We start from the raw sequence: 18221 nt of genomic DNA, 5'->3' as shown, positions 1-18221 counted from the left end.
TTCTCCACTCTCCCTGTGTTCAGCCCTGGAGCTCCCCCATCCACTAGCTTTTGCAACACCAGTATCTTTTCCCAGGGTTCTCAGGATTAAATAAATTGGCTTACTCTTCAGAGCAGTCTGTTTGGTTTCAACTTCCTTCATGCTCCATTTTCACAGAATCTGGGGACATTTCCTGTCTACTGTGTCCGTGTTTGTGACCCCATTCTCTTGGTCCTTACGAGTTTATTCCTTTTGCATTTCTTTATTCTCTTTTAAGAGCATTTGGGAAGGAGACTCATGTGGGTTCTACCACTCATATTTTAGCCTTAAGCCTCTGATTTATATTTTAAGAAGACTGGTTTTGGTACTGTGCAGGATTGAGGAAAGAACAGAATTCTGCGAGGAGACCCACTGGGAGACCGAGATATCAGCCAGCAGGGCGGGAGCAGAGCAGAGTTGAGACGCCTGTGCAGATAGGGTTGGCAGCGCAGGGCGAGGAAGGAGCCCGCCTGCTTCAGAGCATCCTCAGAGTTAGAAAGCAGTGTTTACAGCCAGGTTGATGGCTCACTGTGTCTGTATTCTTGAAGATGTAAAAGGGACCTTTCCAGAACAGTCATGGTTCTTCGTGCTCGTTGCCAAAATCATTAGGAAACCTTCCATCATATAGCTTACAGTGGTGAGTGTACTTTTCCCTGACCTCAGAGCATTGGGTTTTGCCGAGTTCTTTGCTGTGATGAGGATGTTGCTGACCTTTGAGTGACTCTTCTCACATGGTGGAGTCCTCAGGAGGAGGAAGCGGGGTCAGGTGGCTCACTTAGCTAATTGGATGGATGTTGTAAAGGCTGACTGACTTTATTAAAACTGGAAGAATGACCTCAAGTTGTTGGGGCATATAGGGGTTAGGGTCAGAGAAGGAAATGACGGTATTGAAGGTATTTGTTTCATATCTTTAGCATCTGCAAAGGGTTTTCCCCAGTGTTTCTTCATGGTTTTGAATCTTCAGAGGACACTCAACTTGTCACCTTGGAGCCAGGTACTTCTTGAAATCAGCCCAGCTAGAAAATGAATGGTAAAAATACTTTCGATAGGAATTTCATTAAAGTTCTTTTGTTGTGACCTGTCTAAAGAGTGAAATTAAAAGAAAGGTAAATTTTTATGGTCCTTATGATCATCATCCAAACCTTGTCACTTTTCTTGTTTATCATTCTGTGGCCTGTCTGTCCGGGGCTGGAGGAGTTCAAGCAAGCATCAGTTCCTGAAAGCCCTCTCAGCAAATCAGGTCATTTACTAAGTCGGGTGTTTTCAGTAACTAAGTGCTATTTGTGCTAAGAGGAACGGTGAGTGGGCACTTGCACACGTAGGTGAGCACCCCGCGTGCCTGCTGCTCAGGAGAGAAGGGAGTGCTCTCTCCAGCATTAGAGACACTCTCTCTGCTTCCTTTTCTTTTTTTTTGCCTGACTACCTGTTCCACTTAACTGTAACATTTGGAAATTATTTCAGTGGATAATTCCATGTGCACACGTACCTTATATGTTGATTGTAGATGATTTGGAGAGCGAAGTCAGAAATGATGAGTTCCAGGCTGTCTTGCTCTTCCAAGGACAGGACGTAGGTGGTCAGCATTCAGCAGACTCGAGGCTCCAGGGAATTGGGCCAGTGGGTGTCCGCACAGTCCCTGCTCAGCACTGGTAGCATTACCTGTACGCCTTTTTATTTTTCCACTTAAGCCATTTGGAAGCGTTTCTCTTATTTTTGCTCTTACTGGCTTCATTTATTGGTAGCCTATGGTAATTGTATAGAAAAAGAAAATGCGGTGTAAAGATATTAATCTGTATTTTTTATTATTACAACTTTAGTGGCTCAAGGCAAAAAGTCAAAAATATGACTGTCCAGAGGCAAATAAACTACTTGATCCAAGTACATGTACCCTTATCAAGAGTTAGTTTTTAGTAACATGTTCAGAAAGACAGAGTTGAGCCACAAATGAAACAAAGGCTAGGTTATCAGATACCAGATGCAAACATCATTTTTACTAAAACATTTTGTGCAGATTTTTAAATTCTTCGTCCTGAAAGGCTTTGTAGAGGTCATCATTTTGTTGCGTGAATGTACTAGATAATTAAGTATATTCTCTATCTAGCTTGAGGCAACAGACCCTGTTTTTGGCTAAAGGACCTCAAACTTTTGTTTCCCAAACCAGTGTCCTAAGACAGAGGGAGAGTGGATGGGATAATGAGCCCCCTTGCTTTGCCTGCCCTTCAGCTCTGCACTGGTCCTTGAGAGCTGTTGGCTAGCAAGCAGGCCCTCTCCTGCCTGCCTAGGAACACACAGATGGTTAAGGGGCTCTCAGAGTGTGGTCCTGGCAACCTTGCTGACCCTTGATTTTACCTACAGCATGCACTGCCAAGTGGCAGGCCTCTTTCTGCATGTGGCTGGACGGTTTTCTTTCTGCTCAGCTCCCTGGAAGCAGCATTTGTCTGTGCTCGGCTCATTCTCCTGGAGTTCTCCTTTTCACTCCACTGATAATGGTTTATTCCTGTTTAGATGGCAGCTCCTTGTGGGTGCCAGTCTTCAGGGAGGGGACCTTGGCTCTCCAGTCCCCTTCCCAGGTTTGTTGGGGGCTAAAGGTGGCATTCTCTTCCAGGTATGCTGAATTGGTGCACTGTGAGCTCAAGATTATACTTTTACTTTATGGGAAAACTTTTTTTCATAGTTCTGTTTGCCTACAGAATTGTATTGGCCAACTTGGTTATTGATGAATTCTTGTTTCTGTAAGCAGTTTACAATTATTCTACTCTCACTGGACTGCTGTTTTTTGAGCTTAGAACCTTAGGTATGTTCTGACTCATTTAGAAAGATTTATAATACAGAATATGCACATATATAAGGAAGTACAAGAAGGGGGACACTCAGCCACATATTAATAATAGAAATCTTATTTATTTCTTCACAGATGCAGCAGCTTTTTTATGAGAACTATGAACAGAACAAGAAGGGGTACATTAGGGATCTCCATAACAGTAAAATTCACCGTGCCATCACTCTGCACCCAAACAAAAACCCGCCCTACCAGTACAGGCTTCACAGCTACATGCTCAGCCGCAAGATTGCTGAGCTTCGCCACCGCACCATCCAGCTGCACCGCGAGATCGTCCTGATGAGCAAATACAGCAACACTGAGATTCATAAAGAAGACCTCCAGCTGGGAATCCCTCCTTCCTTCATGAGGTTCCAGCCCCGCCAACGAGAGGAGATTCTGGAATGGGAATTTCTGACTGGGAAATACTTGTATTCAGCCACTGACAGCCAGCCCCCTCGAAGAGGGATGGACTCCGCACAGCGCGAGGCCTTGGATGACATTGTCATGCAGGTCATGGAGATGATCAACGCCAACGCCAAGACCAGAGGACGCATAATTGATTTTAAGGAGATACAGTACGGCTATCGCCGAGTGAACCCCATGTATGGGGCTGAGTACATCCTGGACTTGCTGCTTCTGTACAAAAAGCACAAAGGGAAGAAGATGACGGTCCCTGTGCGGAGGCACGCATATTTACAGCAGACCTTCAGCAAGATCCAGTTTGTGGAGCACGAGGAGCTGGACGCAAAGGAATTGGCCAACAAAATCAATCAAGAATCTGGATCCTTGTCCTTTCTCTCAAATTCCCTGAAGAAGCTTGTTCCCTTTCAGCTTCCTGGGTCGAAGAATGAGCACAAAGAACCCAAAGAGAAAAAGATCAATATATTGATTCCTTTGTCTGGACGGTTTGACATGTTTGTGAGATTTATGGGGAACTTTGAGAAGACATGCCTCATTCCGAATCAGAACGTCAAGCTCGTTGTTCTGCTTTTCAATTCTGACTCCAACCCTGACAAGGCCAAGCAAGTTGAACTCATGAGAGACTACCGCATTAAGTACCCTAAAGCTGACATGCAGATTTTGCCCGTGTCTGGAGAATTTTCAAGAGCTCTGGCCCTAGAAGTGGGATCGTCTCAGTTTAATAATGAATCTTTGCTCTTCTTTTGTGACGTTGACCTTGTATTTACTGCAGAATTTCTCCAGCGATGTCGAGCAAATACAGTTCTGGGCCAACAAATATATTTTCCAATCATCTTTAGCCAGTATGATCCAAAGATTGTTTATAGTGGAAAGGTTCCCAGTGACAACCATTTTGCCTTTACTCAAAAAACTGGCTTCTGGAGAAACTATGGGTTTGGCATCACTTGTATTTATAAGGGAGATCTCGTCCGAGTAGGCGGCTTTGATGTTTCTATCCAAGGCTGGGGGCTTGAGGATGTTGATCTTTTCAACAAGGTTGTCCAGGCAGGTTTGAAGACATTTAGGAGCCAAGAAGTAGGAGTAGTCCATGTCCACCATCCTGTCTTTTGCGATCCCAACCTTGATCCCAAACAGTACAAAATGTGCTTGGGGTCCAAAGCATCAACATATGGGTCCACACAGCAGTTGGCTGAAATGTGGCTAGAGAAAAATGACCCAAATTATAGTAAAAGCAGCAATAATAATGGCTCAGTGAGGACAGCCTAATGTCCAGCTTTGCTGGAAAGGACATTTTTAATTAATCTAATTTATTTTTCAAAAATTTTTTTGTACGATCAGTTTTTGAAGTCCATACAAGGGGATATATTTTACACATGGTTTTCTTACAAAGGACTCCTTGAAGATTGAGCTTTTTGAACAAAAATGTGATCATGTTTGCCTTTTGAACACATTTTCTTGCTAAACATTATGTAGCAGACGTGCTTAATTATGACTTGAAATGTACCTGAGGAGCAAAACTTTTTTTTAATATTTCTTTTTCAGACCTCTTTGCTATAGTCCTATGGCAGAAAACATGAACGTTACTGCAAAGTATTATTGTAACAAAACACTGTAACTCTGATAAATGTTTTGTTTTGACTGTTAACTTTGCACAGATTCTACCTTTTGTCTTTTTTACAACAGCTTTTTTAAGCCATTTCATGTTCCAGTTGTCAAATAAGGAAATGTGATAGTAGCTATGTCATCATCCTCAAGAGCTTTCCAAAAGTGATTGTTTCCCCAAAACTTGTCTCATTTTTCAAAACAAGGGGAGCAGGAAAGCATAGTAAGATAGATGGCTGTTCTTATTGCAATTAGTGTGGCCTGATGGACCTGGCATTAGATTTCAAGAAGAGTCTGACACTTTCTCCTCTCCAGACCCTTCTTTTTAAAAGATAAAATATTAATATTTAGAATGGCAAAGAAGAATTATTGCCATAAATGTAATGTATGCAAGGTTAAACAAAATAAACAAAACCTAACCCTAATGAAAGCATTGGGGGAAAATGTATCCAATTTTGTTCACTTCATCCTATCTGTGTTATGTTGACGGAGATGGGTGTCTCATTTTTAATTACTGTTTTGTTCTATCCTTTGTATCTGAAATACCTTTAATTTATTTAATATCCATTGTTTAGAGCTCTACCATTTCCCAAGTTTCTGTTAGTTATTAGTATTTATGTGTATAAGGAGTGTTTAGTATATTTTATTTGCAGTAAACTGATCTCCAAAGATTTCTTTTTGAAAACTCTTCCCTCTCCTCAATTTTTACATTCCTTACTGTTTTACTAAATATTGAGTGTTCTTTGATAATCCTGGTGCTCATGTGTTTTGGGGACAAAAGTGAAATGAATCTGTCATTACACCAGAAAGTTTGTTTTAGACTCACAGAACAAATGTGCCTTAATAAATTTTTTTTCATTTAGATTTCAAACAGTAATAGTTTTGTCATTTTAATATACATCATTGGAGATCTGCTTATTTGTAAATAGCCTATTGCTCATTTGGAAAAATAAACCAGTGGACAATATTTTTCTATTGTACTTTTCAAAACCATTTTGTCTCATTACTCCTGTTTTAGCTGAAGAACTTTATTACATTTGGAGAGTAAAGATCTTAAATACTGATTCATAAGGTTTTTCAAGTTATTTGAGGGGAATATTTATGTGCACTGCAGTTGGAAATGAAACTTTCAAGTGCCTCTTTCCTCTTTTTTTTTTTTTTTGCTGGAATGAATGCGTCATCTTATGTTTGTTCTTCTTAAAGAACTTGCTGAATCTGTGTTTTATAGAACAAAGGTCTTCAAACCAGACCCAAGCCCCTTCTGCCTTCTTGATACAAGTGTATCTTTCAGGGCCCCTTAGTGGTCCTGCTAGGCCCCTTAGAAGCTGCATTTTAACAAGTGGCCACTTGCTGGTACTGTGTGCCTAAATGTGCTCAGGATTTTAGGGTGGATCTAGCTACAGAATAAATTGCCTACAGTTGCCATATAATCTAAGAATCAAACAAAGTAAGATCTTTGACGCCAAAGCAGCAAGCTTTGTGGATGTGAATTACACTCCCAGGACAGGTATTTACCATGTAATGACAGTGAAGATCCAGGATAATGACATCGTGCTCACAGTAGGAATTGCTGTCCTTCAGCCTAATTGCCATTTACTTTGTAGGAGTAGTTAGTTTTTCCTTGGAAAAAAGCACAGACGTTTTTATTCTTTAGTAAGGAAGAGCATAGTATACATCCTGATGACAAAGTCAGTTAAGTTCTCTCCTGTTTATCATAATAGGGAACCATAGGACAGAGTGTGAGCAATTGCTTTGTTGAGCCTCAGTGCCCATCAGGTGTCCCAGTGATCCTTTAACACTGGCCACTTCCTTCCCTAATCTCATTCTTGCCCGCATCTGCTCTTCTTCCTGACATCACTGTTGATGATGGAAGTGCTGCCCTCTCTTCATCAAGACTGGCTGTAGAGATGCCGTTGGAGCCCTTCACTCCGCTGGCATTGCCATGCCTGAACTCAGTACCCCTGGCCTGTGGGCTCGTGCTCCAGTTGGACATTCCCTCTTCCTAAAGCACCACTCCAAATCAGTAGCTCTGGTTCCCCCTGCCGTCCAGAAAGAAGACTCTGTAGGACCCACAGGGTGCCACCTCCAGCCCAACAGTCTCTTCATTCATGAGGACGTCAAGTCTCTATCCACCTGTGCTTTCCCTCTGCCTGGAGCACTCTCCCTGCCTCACCGCTGACTCATCTTCCAGGAGACCCTGAAACTACCCCACGTCCACCCTGGTGTCATTTCAGGCCCTCCCAGTGTGGATGTGACACAAGTGGAGAGTCTCCCTGGACCATGGTCCTGGGTCTCTTCTAAGCGATGACCACGCGTGCTGCGCCCACGTCTGCAGAAGCCTGCGGTGCCCCACAGTGCCCGGCCCTCCATCCGTGCTCCGGTCCTCACCCTGCACGCCTCCCCACAGATGATGCCCCGTCCTGCCTGCCCACTGCACGGCCTCCCGCACTCATGACCTACAGATGAGTCCTTCTTCCCTTAAACGTGGAACACTTTCTAGTTAGAACTCTGTTTCACTTGTTACTTTAGACTTTCTCTTAGCTTGTGTAACTTCTTTTAATTTTTATTTTTACTTTATTTTGCTTTACAATACAGTATTGGTTTTGCCATACATTGACATGAATCCACCACGGGTGTACATGAGTTCCCAATCCTGAACCCCCCTCCCACCTCCCAATCTCTTTAACAAGTGTTGCTGGGAAAACTGGTCAACCACTTGTAAAAGAATGAAACTAGATCACTTTCTAACACGATACACAAAAATAAACTCAAAATGGATTAAAGATCTAAACGTAAGACCAGAAACTATAAAACTCTTAGAGGAGAACATAGGCAAAACACTCTCTGACATAAATCACAGCAGGATCCTCTATGATCCACATCCCAGAATACTGGAAATAAAAGCAAAATTAAACAAATGGGATCTAATTAAAAGCTTCTGTAACTTTATTTTAAATACAGAGAAGAATTCAACTGAAATGGCCCATAAACCCCAAACCAGGTAATTCCTGTTAAAAATTAAGGATAATATGTGAAAGTGGTGAAAGGGGGCGATCGCAATGCACAGACATGCACGGCCCCCCTCCTTCCTCCAGCCAGCCTTCAGGCCTTTCCCACCAAGAACCACCAGGTGTGTGGGGTTCTGGTACGGAAGGCAGGATGAATTGTGTAATAGGCTGACTTGGTAGCATTTTAAACTTCACTGAAACGGATAAGGGAGGGCACATGCTTGCCTGGATCTGTGCCAGCCTCTTGCCACGAGCAGACTCACGCACTTGTGTTTTGGAGGAAATCAGGCTGGGTGGGCTACCCAGGTGTGGCTGCCTGTGTGGGAGGTCTGCCCGAGTGGAGGCTGGAGAGGCTGTCTCAGGTCAAATGGTGTAGCTCGTTAACTTTTGGAGGGCCACATCGCTTTCCCAGCACTGTTCCTCTGAGCCAGTGTGAGAACGTGCACGACAGATCTTAGCATGCAGGACTTTGGCTGGAGACAGGCTGCGTGTCGCATAATGTAGGCCATATGGCAGCCCCCTTGGCACAAGGGAGGTGCCATCACTCTCAGAGTCTCAGAGCAGAAGGGCTGGGTGGTACTCCCCTCCAGGGCCCTTTCTGAGCCCAGACACGGAGCCACGATCCTCAGGAGCTGGTCTGTGTCCCACTGCTTCAGACACCATCAGTCCAGTGGTCAAGTTGCTGATAGCCACAGGCAAGTCTGCCCTCCCCTCCTTTCTGCCCAGCGCTCTGACCTCATCCTGTTTCACAAGGCCAACCGCATCCTGATGCAACTGGAGCAGAGCAAAACATGCAGTGCAGACAGCAGACTGGGGGCCTTGGCTAATACCTCCTAACACAACCTTTGTCACGATGTGTGACCAAGCTAAGTGACAAGTCATGTTTCACCTCAGTTCTCAGCACTTGAAAGGTCGCCTAGAGGCTCTGGTGTTGTCTGCAACCACCTTCATGTGTTACTAAGTGTTTCCACGGGGTACCAGTGGGATGTGGTCTCCACACCGCCTCCCAAGGATAGTGGTCAGGTTCAGAGAACGGTGGGTTTACAGAAGATTTTCTCCCCTTGCAAGTCCTTCCTCCAGGAAGATGACACTTCGGGGACTGCCTACCCACTGGATGGCTTGCCGGTGGCTGAGGAGCTCCACCCAATCCCAGACTTCCAAAATCTCTCCTTAGGCTTCCTTGTCATGGGAGGAAGCAGATGCCAGCCCTCCCTGAGGGGTTTCAGCTGCATTGTCACATGTGACCTGCTGTGATCTCAGCTGCAAAGGAGCTTATTGCCAGAGTGACGAGGCCAGCAAGGGATCTGTCTTGTGAAGTGGCTCCACACAGCTGCCTCGAGGGGTCCCACTGTTCTTCCCCAGTCCTCAAAGAATGTCCCTGTTCCACCTGAAGGAAAAGGCCAGTTCGCACCAAACATGCTTAGTTTTGTTATAAATACAACGAAACTGTAAATGTTACGATGCAGAGGATCAAATTAAAGCAACTCATTTTGTGTGACTTTATGTAGAAGTGTTGCTATGTTTCAGGGTTTTGTTTGGTTTTTTTACAGAGGTGTATGTGGAGGAGGTTGGTGTTTAGTTGGTAAGTCGTATCCAACTCTTTTGTGACCCAATAGACTCTAGCCCACCAGGCTCCTCTGTCCATGGAATTTCCCAGGCAAGAATATGGAGTGTGTTGCCATTTCCTTCTCCTTGGGATCTTTCCGACCCAAGGATTGAACCTGTATCTCCTGCATTGGCAGGCAGATGCTTATTTAACTTGCATGCAGAGTACATCATGTGAAAAGCTGGACTGGATGAAGCTCAAGCTGGAATCAAGATTGCTGGAAGAAATATCAATAACCTCAGAAATGCAGATGACACCACCCTAATGGCAGAAAGTGAAGAGGGACTAAAAAGCCTCTTGATAAAGGTGAAAGAGGAGAGTGAAAAAGCCAGTTTTAAACTCAACGTTAAAAAAACAGATCATGGCATCCAGTCCTGGGCCTCCCTTGTGGCACAGCTTGTAAAGAATCCTCCTGCAATGTGGGAGACCTGGGTTTGATCCCTGGGTTCGGAAGATCCCCTGGAGAAGAGAAAGGCTACCCACTCCAATATTCTAGCCTAGAGAACTCCATGGACTGTATAGTCCATGGGGTCGCAAAGAGCTGGACACAACTGAGCGACTTTCACTCTCATCCAGTCCCATCACTTCATGGTAAATAGATGGGGAAACAGTGACAGACTTTATTTTCTTGGGCTCCAAAATCACTGTGAATGGTGACTGCAACCATGAAATTAAAAGATGCTTGCTCCCTGGAAGAAAAGCTATAACCAACCTAGACAACATATTAAAAAGCAGAGACATCACTTTGCTGACAAAGGTACATATAGTCAAAGCTATGGTTTTTCCAGTAGTCATGTATGGATGTGAGAGTTGGACTATAAAGAAAGCTGAGCACTGAAGAACTAATGCTTCTGAAACATGGTGCCTCTTGAGAGTCCCTTGGAAAGCAAAGAGATCAAACCAGTCAATCCTCAAGGAAATCAACCCTGAATATTCACTGGAAGGACTAATGCTGAAGTTGAAGCTCCAATATTTTGACCACCTGATGCGAAGAGCTGACCCACTGGAAAAGACCCTGATGCTGGGAAAGATTGAAGGCAGGAGGAGAAGGGGCAATAGAGGATGAAATGATTGGATGGCATCACTGACTCGATGGACATGAGTTGGAGCAAGCTCTGGTAGATAGTTAAGGACAGGGGAGCCCGGTGTGCTACAGTCCATGGGGTTACAAAGAGTCTAACACAACCGAGCAACTGAACAATGACAACCACGTGGAGGAGGAGATGGGAGTAAAACGTTCACTGAAAACCACAGGACCAACCAGATTTGAGGTTGGCTTGTCATCAGTGCAGTTAAGCCACTTAAGTGCCTGTTGTCAGATTTTTTTTTTAATATATTCAATTTACCATTCATTATATTCCAGTTATGAAGGTTGTCTTTTCTTACTACTGTAAACCAAAACAAAGTTTTTTTTTTCTTTAAGAATATCCTAGCTATATTTCCTTTAAAATGGTAACAGCTATCCATTGATTTCTAATGAAAAAACTTAATAAATTGATTAAATCATTTAATGGTGCAAATTAGGCCAGATCTGGAATCTGCTTAGACAAAGCTGATGCATTCGTAATGAATTTCTCTCTGTTAAGTAGCCCATCACAGTTCAGTCGGTGACCCCTCTGGGCTGCCACTTCCTCTTTCCTTTTGCTGATTTGCCCCAACCCATCACCCTGTGTCAAGTTCCAGCCCCACACACGCCTAGCTCAGTGCTATAGACATACTCCCATTTGCAGAAAAGAGAGCATTTCTAGCCAAACCTCAAAATGACCTTCAAATTTATTAATTCCAAGTTAAGTTCAGGTCTTTCTTTAGGAAAACACTTCCTGTTAACATAACTAGAGGGGAAATCTCGTTCATGTGCTCAGAATGCCCTCTGCAAACTAGAAATGTAAAACTAAAACTGCACATTCAAATGATCATGTTGTGAAGGAAGCAATTTGGAGTTTTAGATGAAGACTGTCTCCTCCACTGTAAATGACAGTGTCTTCACAATGCAAATATAGATTTACTGGGAAGTAGAGAAGGAAAAGGAATGGCCTTTAGTACCTTCCTTTTGCACCATCCTATTCCATTTTGATAAATTTCTCTAGGGTTTTTCTTTATAGTTTAATGTATGCATACATACTGTTTGGCATCTTGCTCTCCTTCTCCCACTTAAAACACTGTCTCTACAATTGTCTTTAAAGGCCCTCATGTCTCTTATTAGAGCTGAGAATTTCCCTGCTCTTGGCCACCTCGAGCGTCCTGTTCCATCTTGGATAACACTATAGTTGAAGCCTTTTGCACAAAGCCCTTTTCATACTTTAGATCATCAGATTGGTTTCCAGTAGTAGGTCATCCACTTCTAGGGACCTTAGTAGTTGGCCACTTCTGACATTAAGTCATTTGGTATTTCACTTGGTCAACACTGGCATTTTGTGCCTACTAGTCATTTAATAAAACCTTTTAAAAATAAGCCTGAATAGCTAAATGGCCTTCAAGAAATACTGTGGGAATATTGCACCCTGTGTCTTGGTTACATCATCCCATGAAAACAGAAATTCAACAAACCTAACTTTGTTGCTGTAAAACTTGAGTCATTGTAAAGTGAGAAAAAAGGCAGGAAGATTTACTGATGACTCGGGGGTGAGGAGAAGCAAGGTGCAGGTAGATGGGCTGTTTGGGAACGAGTTATATATCTCCAATCCCAGGTCACAGATATTTGTCCCATGAGATCAAAGCAAGATACAAAAATGGCAGCTCAAGGTAAGGGGCTCCTCCAAGACTTTGAGGAGGGTGGGTGTAGACATGCCCAGAGACACTAGGATCCATGTGACCAGAAGCAAGGGCATTTTTCCAGAGAGAAAAGTGTACATTTGAACACAAATGGGAATTAATTTCAGTCTTACCACTTACCCCTTACCTACGTTGTAGGGAGGTTTTGAGGGTCTATACAAATAAAAATATATATTTTAGGTAATATATAAAATATGGGCTTCCTAGTTAGTTGAATGGTAAAGAATTTGCCTGCCAACAAAGGAGACACAGGATATGTGGGTTCAATCCCTGGCTGGGAGATCCCCTGGAGAAGGCAATGGCAACCCACTCCAGTATTCTTGCCTGGAGAATCTAATGGTCAGAGGAGCCAGGTCTATAGTCCATGGGGTCGCAGAAGAGTTGGACACAACTGAGTGACTAAACAATGTATAAAATATATGTTGACTTTAAAAAAAAATTCACAACCTAAAAATTGAGAGTTATGTTTTAATCCTTGGGAATTATTAGGACTTCAAGCCTGGGAGACAGGATCTCAAGGGACCTTGGGAGAATGGCTCGGAGGTGAGGGGAGGAGCCAGTTTATATAGAAGTTCTGCAACAAAGGGCAGGTAGTCTAAACATCAAGAGATTATTGTTAATTAAAGAAAACCAGATATCCCAAGTTAAGGAGTTTTGTGCTTTTCTATGTATTGTAAGATGCAAAAATCTGGGTTCACTGAAATCATTCCTTTAATAAGCATCTCAGCTCTCCTGGGCTGGTATCCGGTGTTTCTTCACGTCCTGAGCTCCCCTGGGGCTCACCATCGAGAGTGGCTGCAGTCCGAATACCAGTATTCTTCTCCTTCCTAAGTGCCCTTAGGGCCCTTCAGCTCACACTGGAGGGCTGGAATCACCAATGACTGTGATATCTTTGTTTACTGATACGGCAGGAAATATTTCATTTCATTTCTCAATAAAACAATGCAATTTATTGTTACTTGGCTTCTGTACTCCCTGGAAGCTAAAGCCCATGACTGAATTTCAAGGCCGAGGCCAGGGGCTTCTGTGAGCAATCCTTTGTTAGTAGGAGCAGCGATAAAGGGAAGATAAGGGCACCTCATGATAGACAAAGGCAGCTTGAGACCCCTGTTGGGCCTGGGTGAGCTGGAGGTCTCTGAGAGGCTCTTGGGATCAGGGGAAACCGCAGTTAACACGTGCCTTCCCAACTTCTCCTTGGCTGGAGCTGAAGGTCCGAGTCAGTCACCAGGCAGTCCCTAGGTAATGAGCAGTTTGGGTTATGATTCACAGGCCTTCTTTAAAATTAGATTTGGGGACAAGCCTTTCCTTCTCCCAAAAGGGTGTGCCTGCCAGCAAAAGCTCACCAGGGCCAGTTTCTCTGAGGCAGATTGTGAGCACAGCCCGCCATGAGCCATGTCCCCAGAAGGATGTGAGGCATATGCTGTGCAGCTCAGCAAGGCAGGAAGCCCCATTCCAGCCCCAGCCAGGGGCCTGAGGTTCAGGGAGTCACGGGGCAGCCTGGCCTCCATGCCTGCCCATGGCCCAGGGCTTGGCTGCTAGGTGTCCCCCAGCTGGGAGAATACACAACTTCTATTTCACCCCCTGGTGACTTCCTGTTAGATGGGTCCCTGCAGTGCCAGCCACCATCGTGCCTCCCAGCTGAGGGCCTAACACTGCCCTTCCCTCAGAGTGCCTTCTGCAGCAGTATGCTGCCCCAAGTTGCTTTGGAGATGAGTTCGTCACAGAGTTGCTTGGTTTCACCTAAATCCTCATCCCCTCGTCACCCACAGAAGGGCACGGTCCACGGGGTTCCTTTTGCCCTAATTCCTTGCTTGATGTGTTTGCCTTTCTTCGGCCTCTACAGCAGTCAGTTCCAAGTTAGAAGGAAAGTGCTCACAAAAAAGAAGCTGGGGGAGGACCTGTGACACATGGATGTTCGTAGGGTCAGTGCTAAAGTACTGCAGATTGTCTGAGTGTGAATTGTCTGTAAGTTGTAGCTTGGACAACTCTGAAGACAGCCGCTGTGAGTATTGACTCCACTTCCAGATTGTGGCACTAGTAACACTATTCCTACTTGGGACAGGAAACCTCTGTGCTGGGTTCTGAATGATGAGCAGATATCCAGTCCTGATCCAGGAGAGCTGCCAAGTGTGGTTCCTCTGAGTCCTCCAGACACACAATGTGTGCTGGCTGGAGTGCTTCCTCTGCAGACTCAGCAGAAAGGCCCTGAAATACAGCTCCAAGGAATTCACTGCCCTGAAATCTCAGGAAAGGGGGCCTGGGCACAGAATGGGGAAGTGTGACTTTTCTCACTAATTTGTATTTCACTGTAACCCACTTGCTATACCAATCTGTGGAGAGATAAATCCTGGAGAGGTTGGGGTGAAGGCCAGTGACTGAAAATGCAAGAAACTGGGGAAATTGTGAGGTGTTTTGTTTGTCTCTGTGAAGGAAGAAGGGGCCCTGGTACCAGCCAAACCTGGGTCAGTGTCAGGGATGAGCTGGCGAGTACCCACTCACCCACTCGTGACAGTGACTTGCACACAGCCCTTCCCAACTCCATGTTCAGTGACATCTTGCTGGTGGTCTGAAATTGGCCTAGGTTGGAGGACTATTTACAACTCAGGAAATGGCAAATGCTTCAAGTCAGGCTTTTTTATTTCAATTGGAATTTCCAGAATAAGCTCTGGTTTGCACTGGTTTGGATCAACTCCACAATGGACCAGGCCCTGCACCAGGCCACCTGCTGTTTTGTGATCTCAGGTGAGTTGCCTGTGGCAGACACTGGCTTCCTCCTCTGAAGGGTTCACAATTATGATTACCTACGAGACTGAGAGAATTCACAGGACCTGGGGTACCTCCTGTCACTGCTTCAGTTAATGTATCACCCCTACATCACTGCCCCACCTAGAAATCTCAGTTGCTCAAGACTTCTTCCAGACGCACTTCCGGTGAGTCATCAACTTCCAGACGCACTTCCGGTGAGTCATCAAAATCCTCCAGCCCCTCCTGGACGCAGTCACCGGATGGCTCCTCTTCCCACCCCAGTGTCTCCCCGAGAGCTGGTGTACAGAGCACCTCCTGACCATTTCCTGCTCCTTCAGGCCAGCCTCCTCTGGGTCTATGCACTCTTCCTCCTAAAGAAGCAAACTTTATCTGGACTCTTCTGCTTAGACAGGACATCGGTTCGAGCCCAGAAGTGATGGCCTGACCGCCCTAAGGCCCTGATTGACCCTGCCTCCTCCCACCTTTCCGGACTCTGAGTTCTAACCCCTGCCCCCATCACCACACCTGCCTACTAAGGGACAAGACATCTCTCTTAAAGCTCCGAGTTTTGGCCCACATAGCATCCTGGGGCTGGAATGCCTACCTCCTCTCTTCTTGAGGAAATATGGAGATTCTGTGGCAAGATCAGTCCAGCCTTCCTGGGCACTTTGACGGAGTTCTGTCACGCCTCCTCACCCCATCCAGACCCCTTTCCACTAATCCCGGTAGATTTCAGCTCCTTACTGGGGGTTTCTTGCCTTCACCTGTGGGTCCCTGGCTGCTACACCAGACTGGCCCTAACCAAGACTCACTCACCTTCATCACCCACCGTGGCCTGCTAGGTCGGTGGGCAGCCAGTACTAGTTTCTCTTTACTTCTAGTCTAGGCTCTTTGTGGGGTTATTTGCCACCAAATAACATTTGCCATCAAATGACTGTGTCTCAGATTTGTCCTAAAATCAATGGCAAAATCCAAACAGACTTCCCTTAATAGGTGTAAAAGACAAATCTCCACCAAATTGAGATGTTCAGACAGGAATTTAACAGGAATTTCAGGAAAATCAACACTCTTCAGGAGAAGATAACAGAATCCAGGGGTTATTTGCCAAGGGGAAATAACAACTAAGATAAAATATTTTTGCACCAACAGCTTGGGATATCCAACTTTTAGCTTAAAACAATCAAAGAGTTTTCGGTATAATAATGAGTGTTACTTCAGAGAAATGGAATGTTTCCCTTGTGAATCATGAAACTAACATTTATAGAAGAGTTACTAAGTCCTGGGCACTTTATATAAGTTACTCCATTTGCTTAACGTCTATGAGATCAGTATTCTTGACTTCAGTTTACAGAAGAGGAAAGGAAGTTCAGAGAGCTCACGTAATAAATGGCAGATTCAAAATTCACACTAGATCGGCCTTTTTCCAAAATTCATGTTGAGGCTGGGGTGGGGTGTAGAGGAGACAGGAAGCAGTGTGTGTACTTGTCAGGGAGATTTCAGCACTCAATTTAAAGTGCTCACAAATTATCAGGAAATGGAAACCCACTGAATGGCATGTTTTCAGTACCATATATACTCATTATACTTTATAATGGAGAATGACAGAACTCATATATACTTTATCATTTAAAGTATCATTATCATTTTTCTAAGTACTTTATCATTTTTGTGCCTTTTAAAAAAGCTAAGTACTTTTTAAGATTCCAAAACATGCAATTCAATACAGATGCAATAATACTTTTTTAAAATACACAGTACTGAGAAGAGTTTTTGTTTTAGTAACAGGGGAGTAAGGAATAGCAATCCACTCCAGTATTCTTGCCTGGGAAATCCTATGCACAGAGGAGGTTGGTGGGCTACAGTCCAGGGGGGTCACGAAAGAGTCAGACAGAACTGAGTGACTAAACAATAGGAATAACTGTGTATTGTGTATCAGATTAACCCTCCCATAGATAGCAAAATAAACTATGGACAAAGTAGCAATACATAAATAAATAAAAACACAAAAAAGGAAAGTAGAAAAAAATTATTTGAAGCACTGGAGAGTGACCAAAATCAGGCAAATGCTAAAGGAGATATGACTCTTGAAAGAAGAGAACTACATATTGTTATAATCATGCATATTATTTATCCAGCTTTTTCCTGGAGGACACTCTCCAGGCCACAGAGCACAGGGGGATTAGAACTAAGAAAGCTTCATTATTATTGGCTTGAGGCATAGGAGGGTGGGGTTTGAACTGACAGTTCATCTGAAAGGGAAAAAGATAAAGCAAAGGAAACAGGAGACATGGAGAGGAGAACTTCAAAATCTGCCTATCAGCTCCCTTACTAAGTCAGTTACTTGTGGAATTGTTGCATGGGAGCAACTGTATGGAACACAGTGGAAAGAATTAACTGAAAAAGCTAGTAAAAAAAAAAAAATATCAGCTGCTTCCCACTGCAGGAAAGTCAGAGTTCAGAATTCCACTAGGTTAGAGGAGCTTCCCAAACACCTTGAAATGTCCATTGAGACTCCGTTGGGCTGTATATCAGGAGACAAGACTATATCTCAGATTTATCCTAAAACCAATGGCAAAACCCAAACAGAATTTCCCTAGCAAGTGTGAGAAACAAATCTCCACAAAATTGAGATGTCTGGCAAGAAATTTAACAGACGGGAACTTCACAAAAATTAACATTTTTCAAAGGAAGTGAAGTGAAAGTAGCTCAGTCATATCCTACTCTTTGGGACCCCATGGACTGTAGCCCGCCAAGCTCCTCTGTCCATGGAATTCTCCAGGCCAGAACACTGAAGTGGGTAGCCGTTTCCTTCTCCTGGGGATCTTTCCAACCCAGGGATTGAACCCAGGTCTCTAGCATTTCGGGTGGATTCTGCACCACCTGAGCCACCAGGGAAGTCCTGTAGTTGTGGCAGGCATGCCCTTGAGTGTGCAGGCTTTAGTAGTTGTGTGCACAGGCTTTGTTGCTCCACAACTTAGCTGCTCTTCAAAGGAAGATGTCCAGAATTTCCTTCTCAATCAAGCCTTTCTTAGTACCTTGGGCAGAGTTTTACTCAGGGCTCCCCACTCTGATTCTGGACCCATTTTGCACTGTGCCCTGTTAAATCCTGCTTACATAGGGTCTTCTTGTCAAGATCTGTGGTTGTGTGGCTGCCATAGTGATTAATAACTTTTGCTTAGGGGACATGTATACGGGGAAATGGGACCTATAATCAAGAGAAGATCCAAGC

At 44.3% G+C, this 18221-nt stretch overlaps 1 protein-coding gene across 1 annotated transcript in view; it reads left to right on the top strand.

Moving 5' to 3' along the window:
- CHSY1 (chondroitin sulfate synthase 1) overlaps positions 1-5309 on the top strand; it is a gene marked incomplete at its 5' end in the record, with an annotated part of 82662 nt that extends 77353 nt beyond the window's left edge. Inside the window, one exon of the mRNA XM_040257136.1 lies at positions 2933-5309. Coding sequence (XP_040113070.1) covers positions 2933-4525 — 1593 coding nt within the window. The remainder of the gene's footprint in view (positions 1-2932) is intronic.
- Positions 5310-18221: the final 12912 nt, after the last annotated feature.

This window comes from Oryx dammah, unplaced genomic scaffold, assembly GCF_014754425.2.
Source record: "Oryx dammah isolate SB20612 unplaced genomic scaffold, SCBI_Odam_1.1 HiC_scaffold_16, whole genome shotgun sequence".
Lineage (NCBI taxonomy): Eukaryota > Metazoa > Chordata > Mammalia > Artiodactyla > Bovidae > Oryx > Oryx dammah.
The sequence above is the reverse complement of the archived record's forward strand: the minus strand, read 5'-3'. Positions and strand labels throughout refer to the sequence as shown.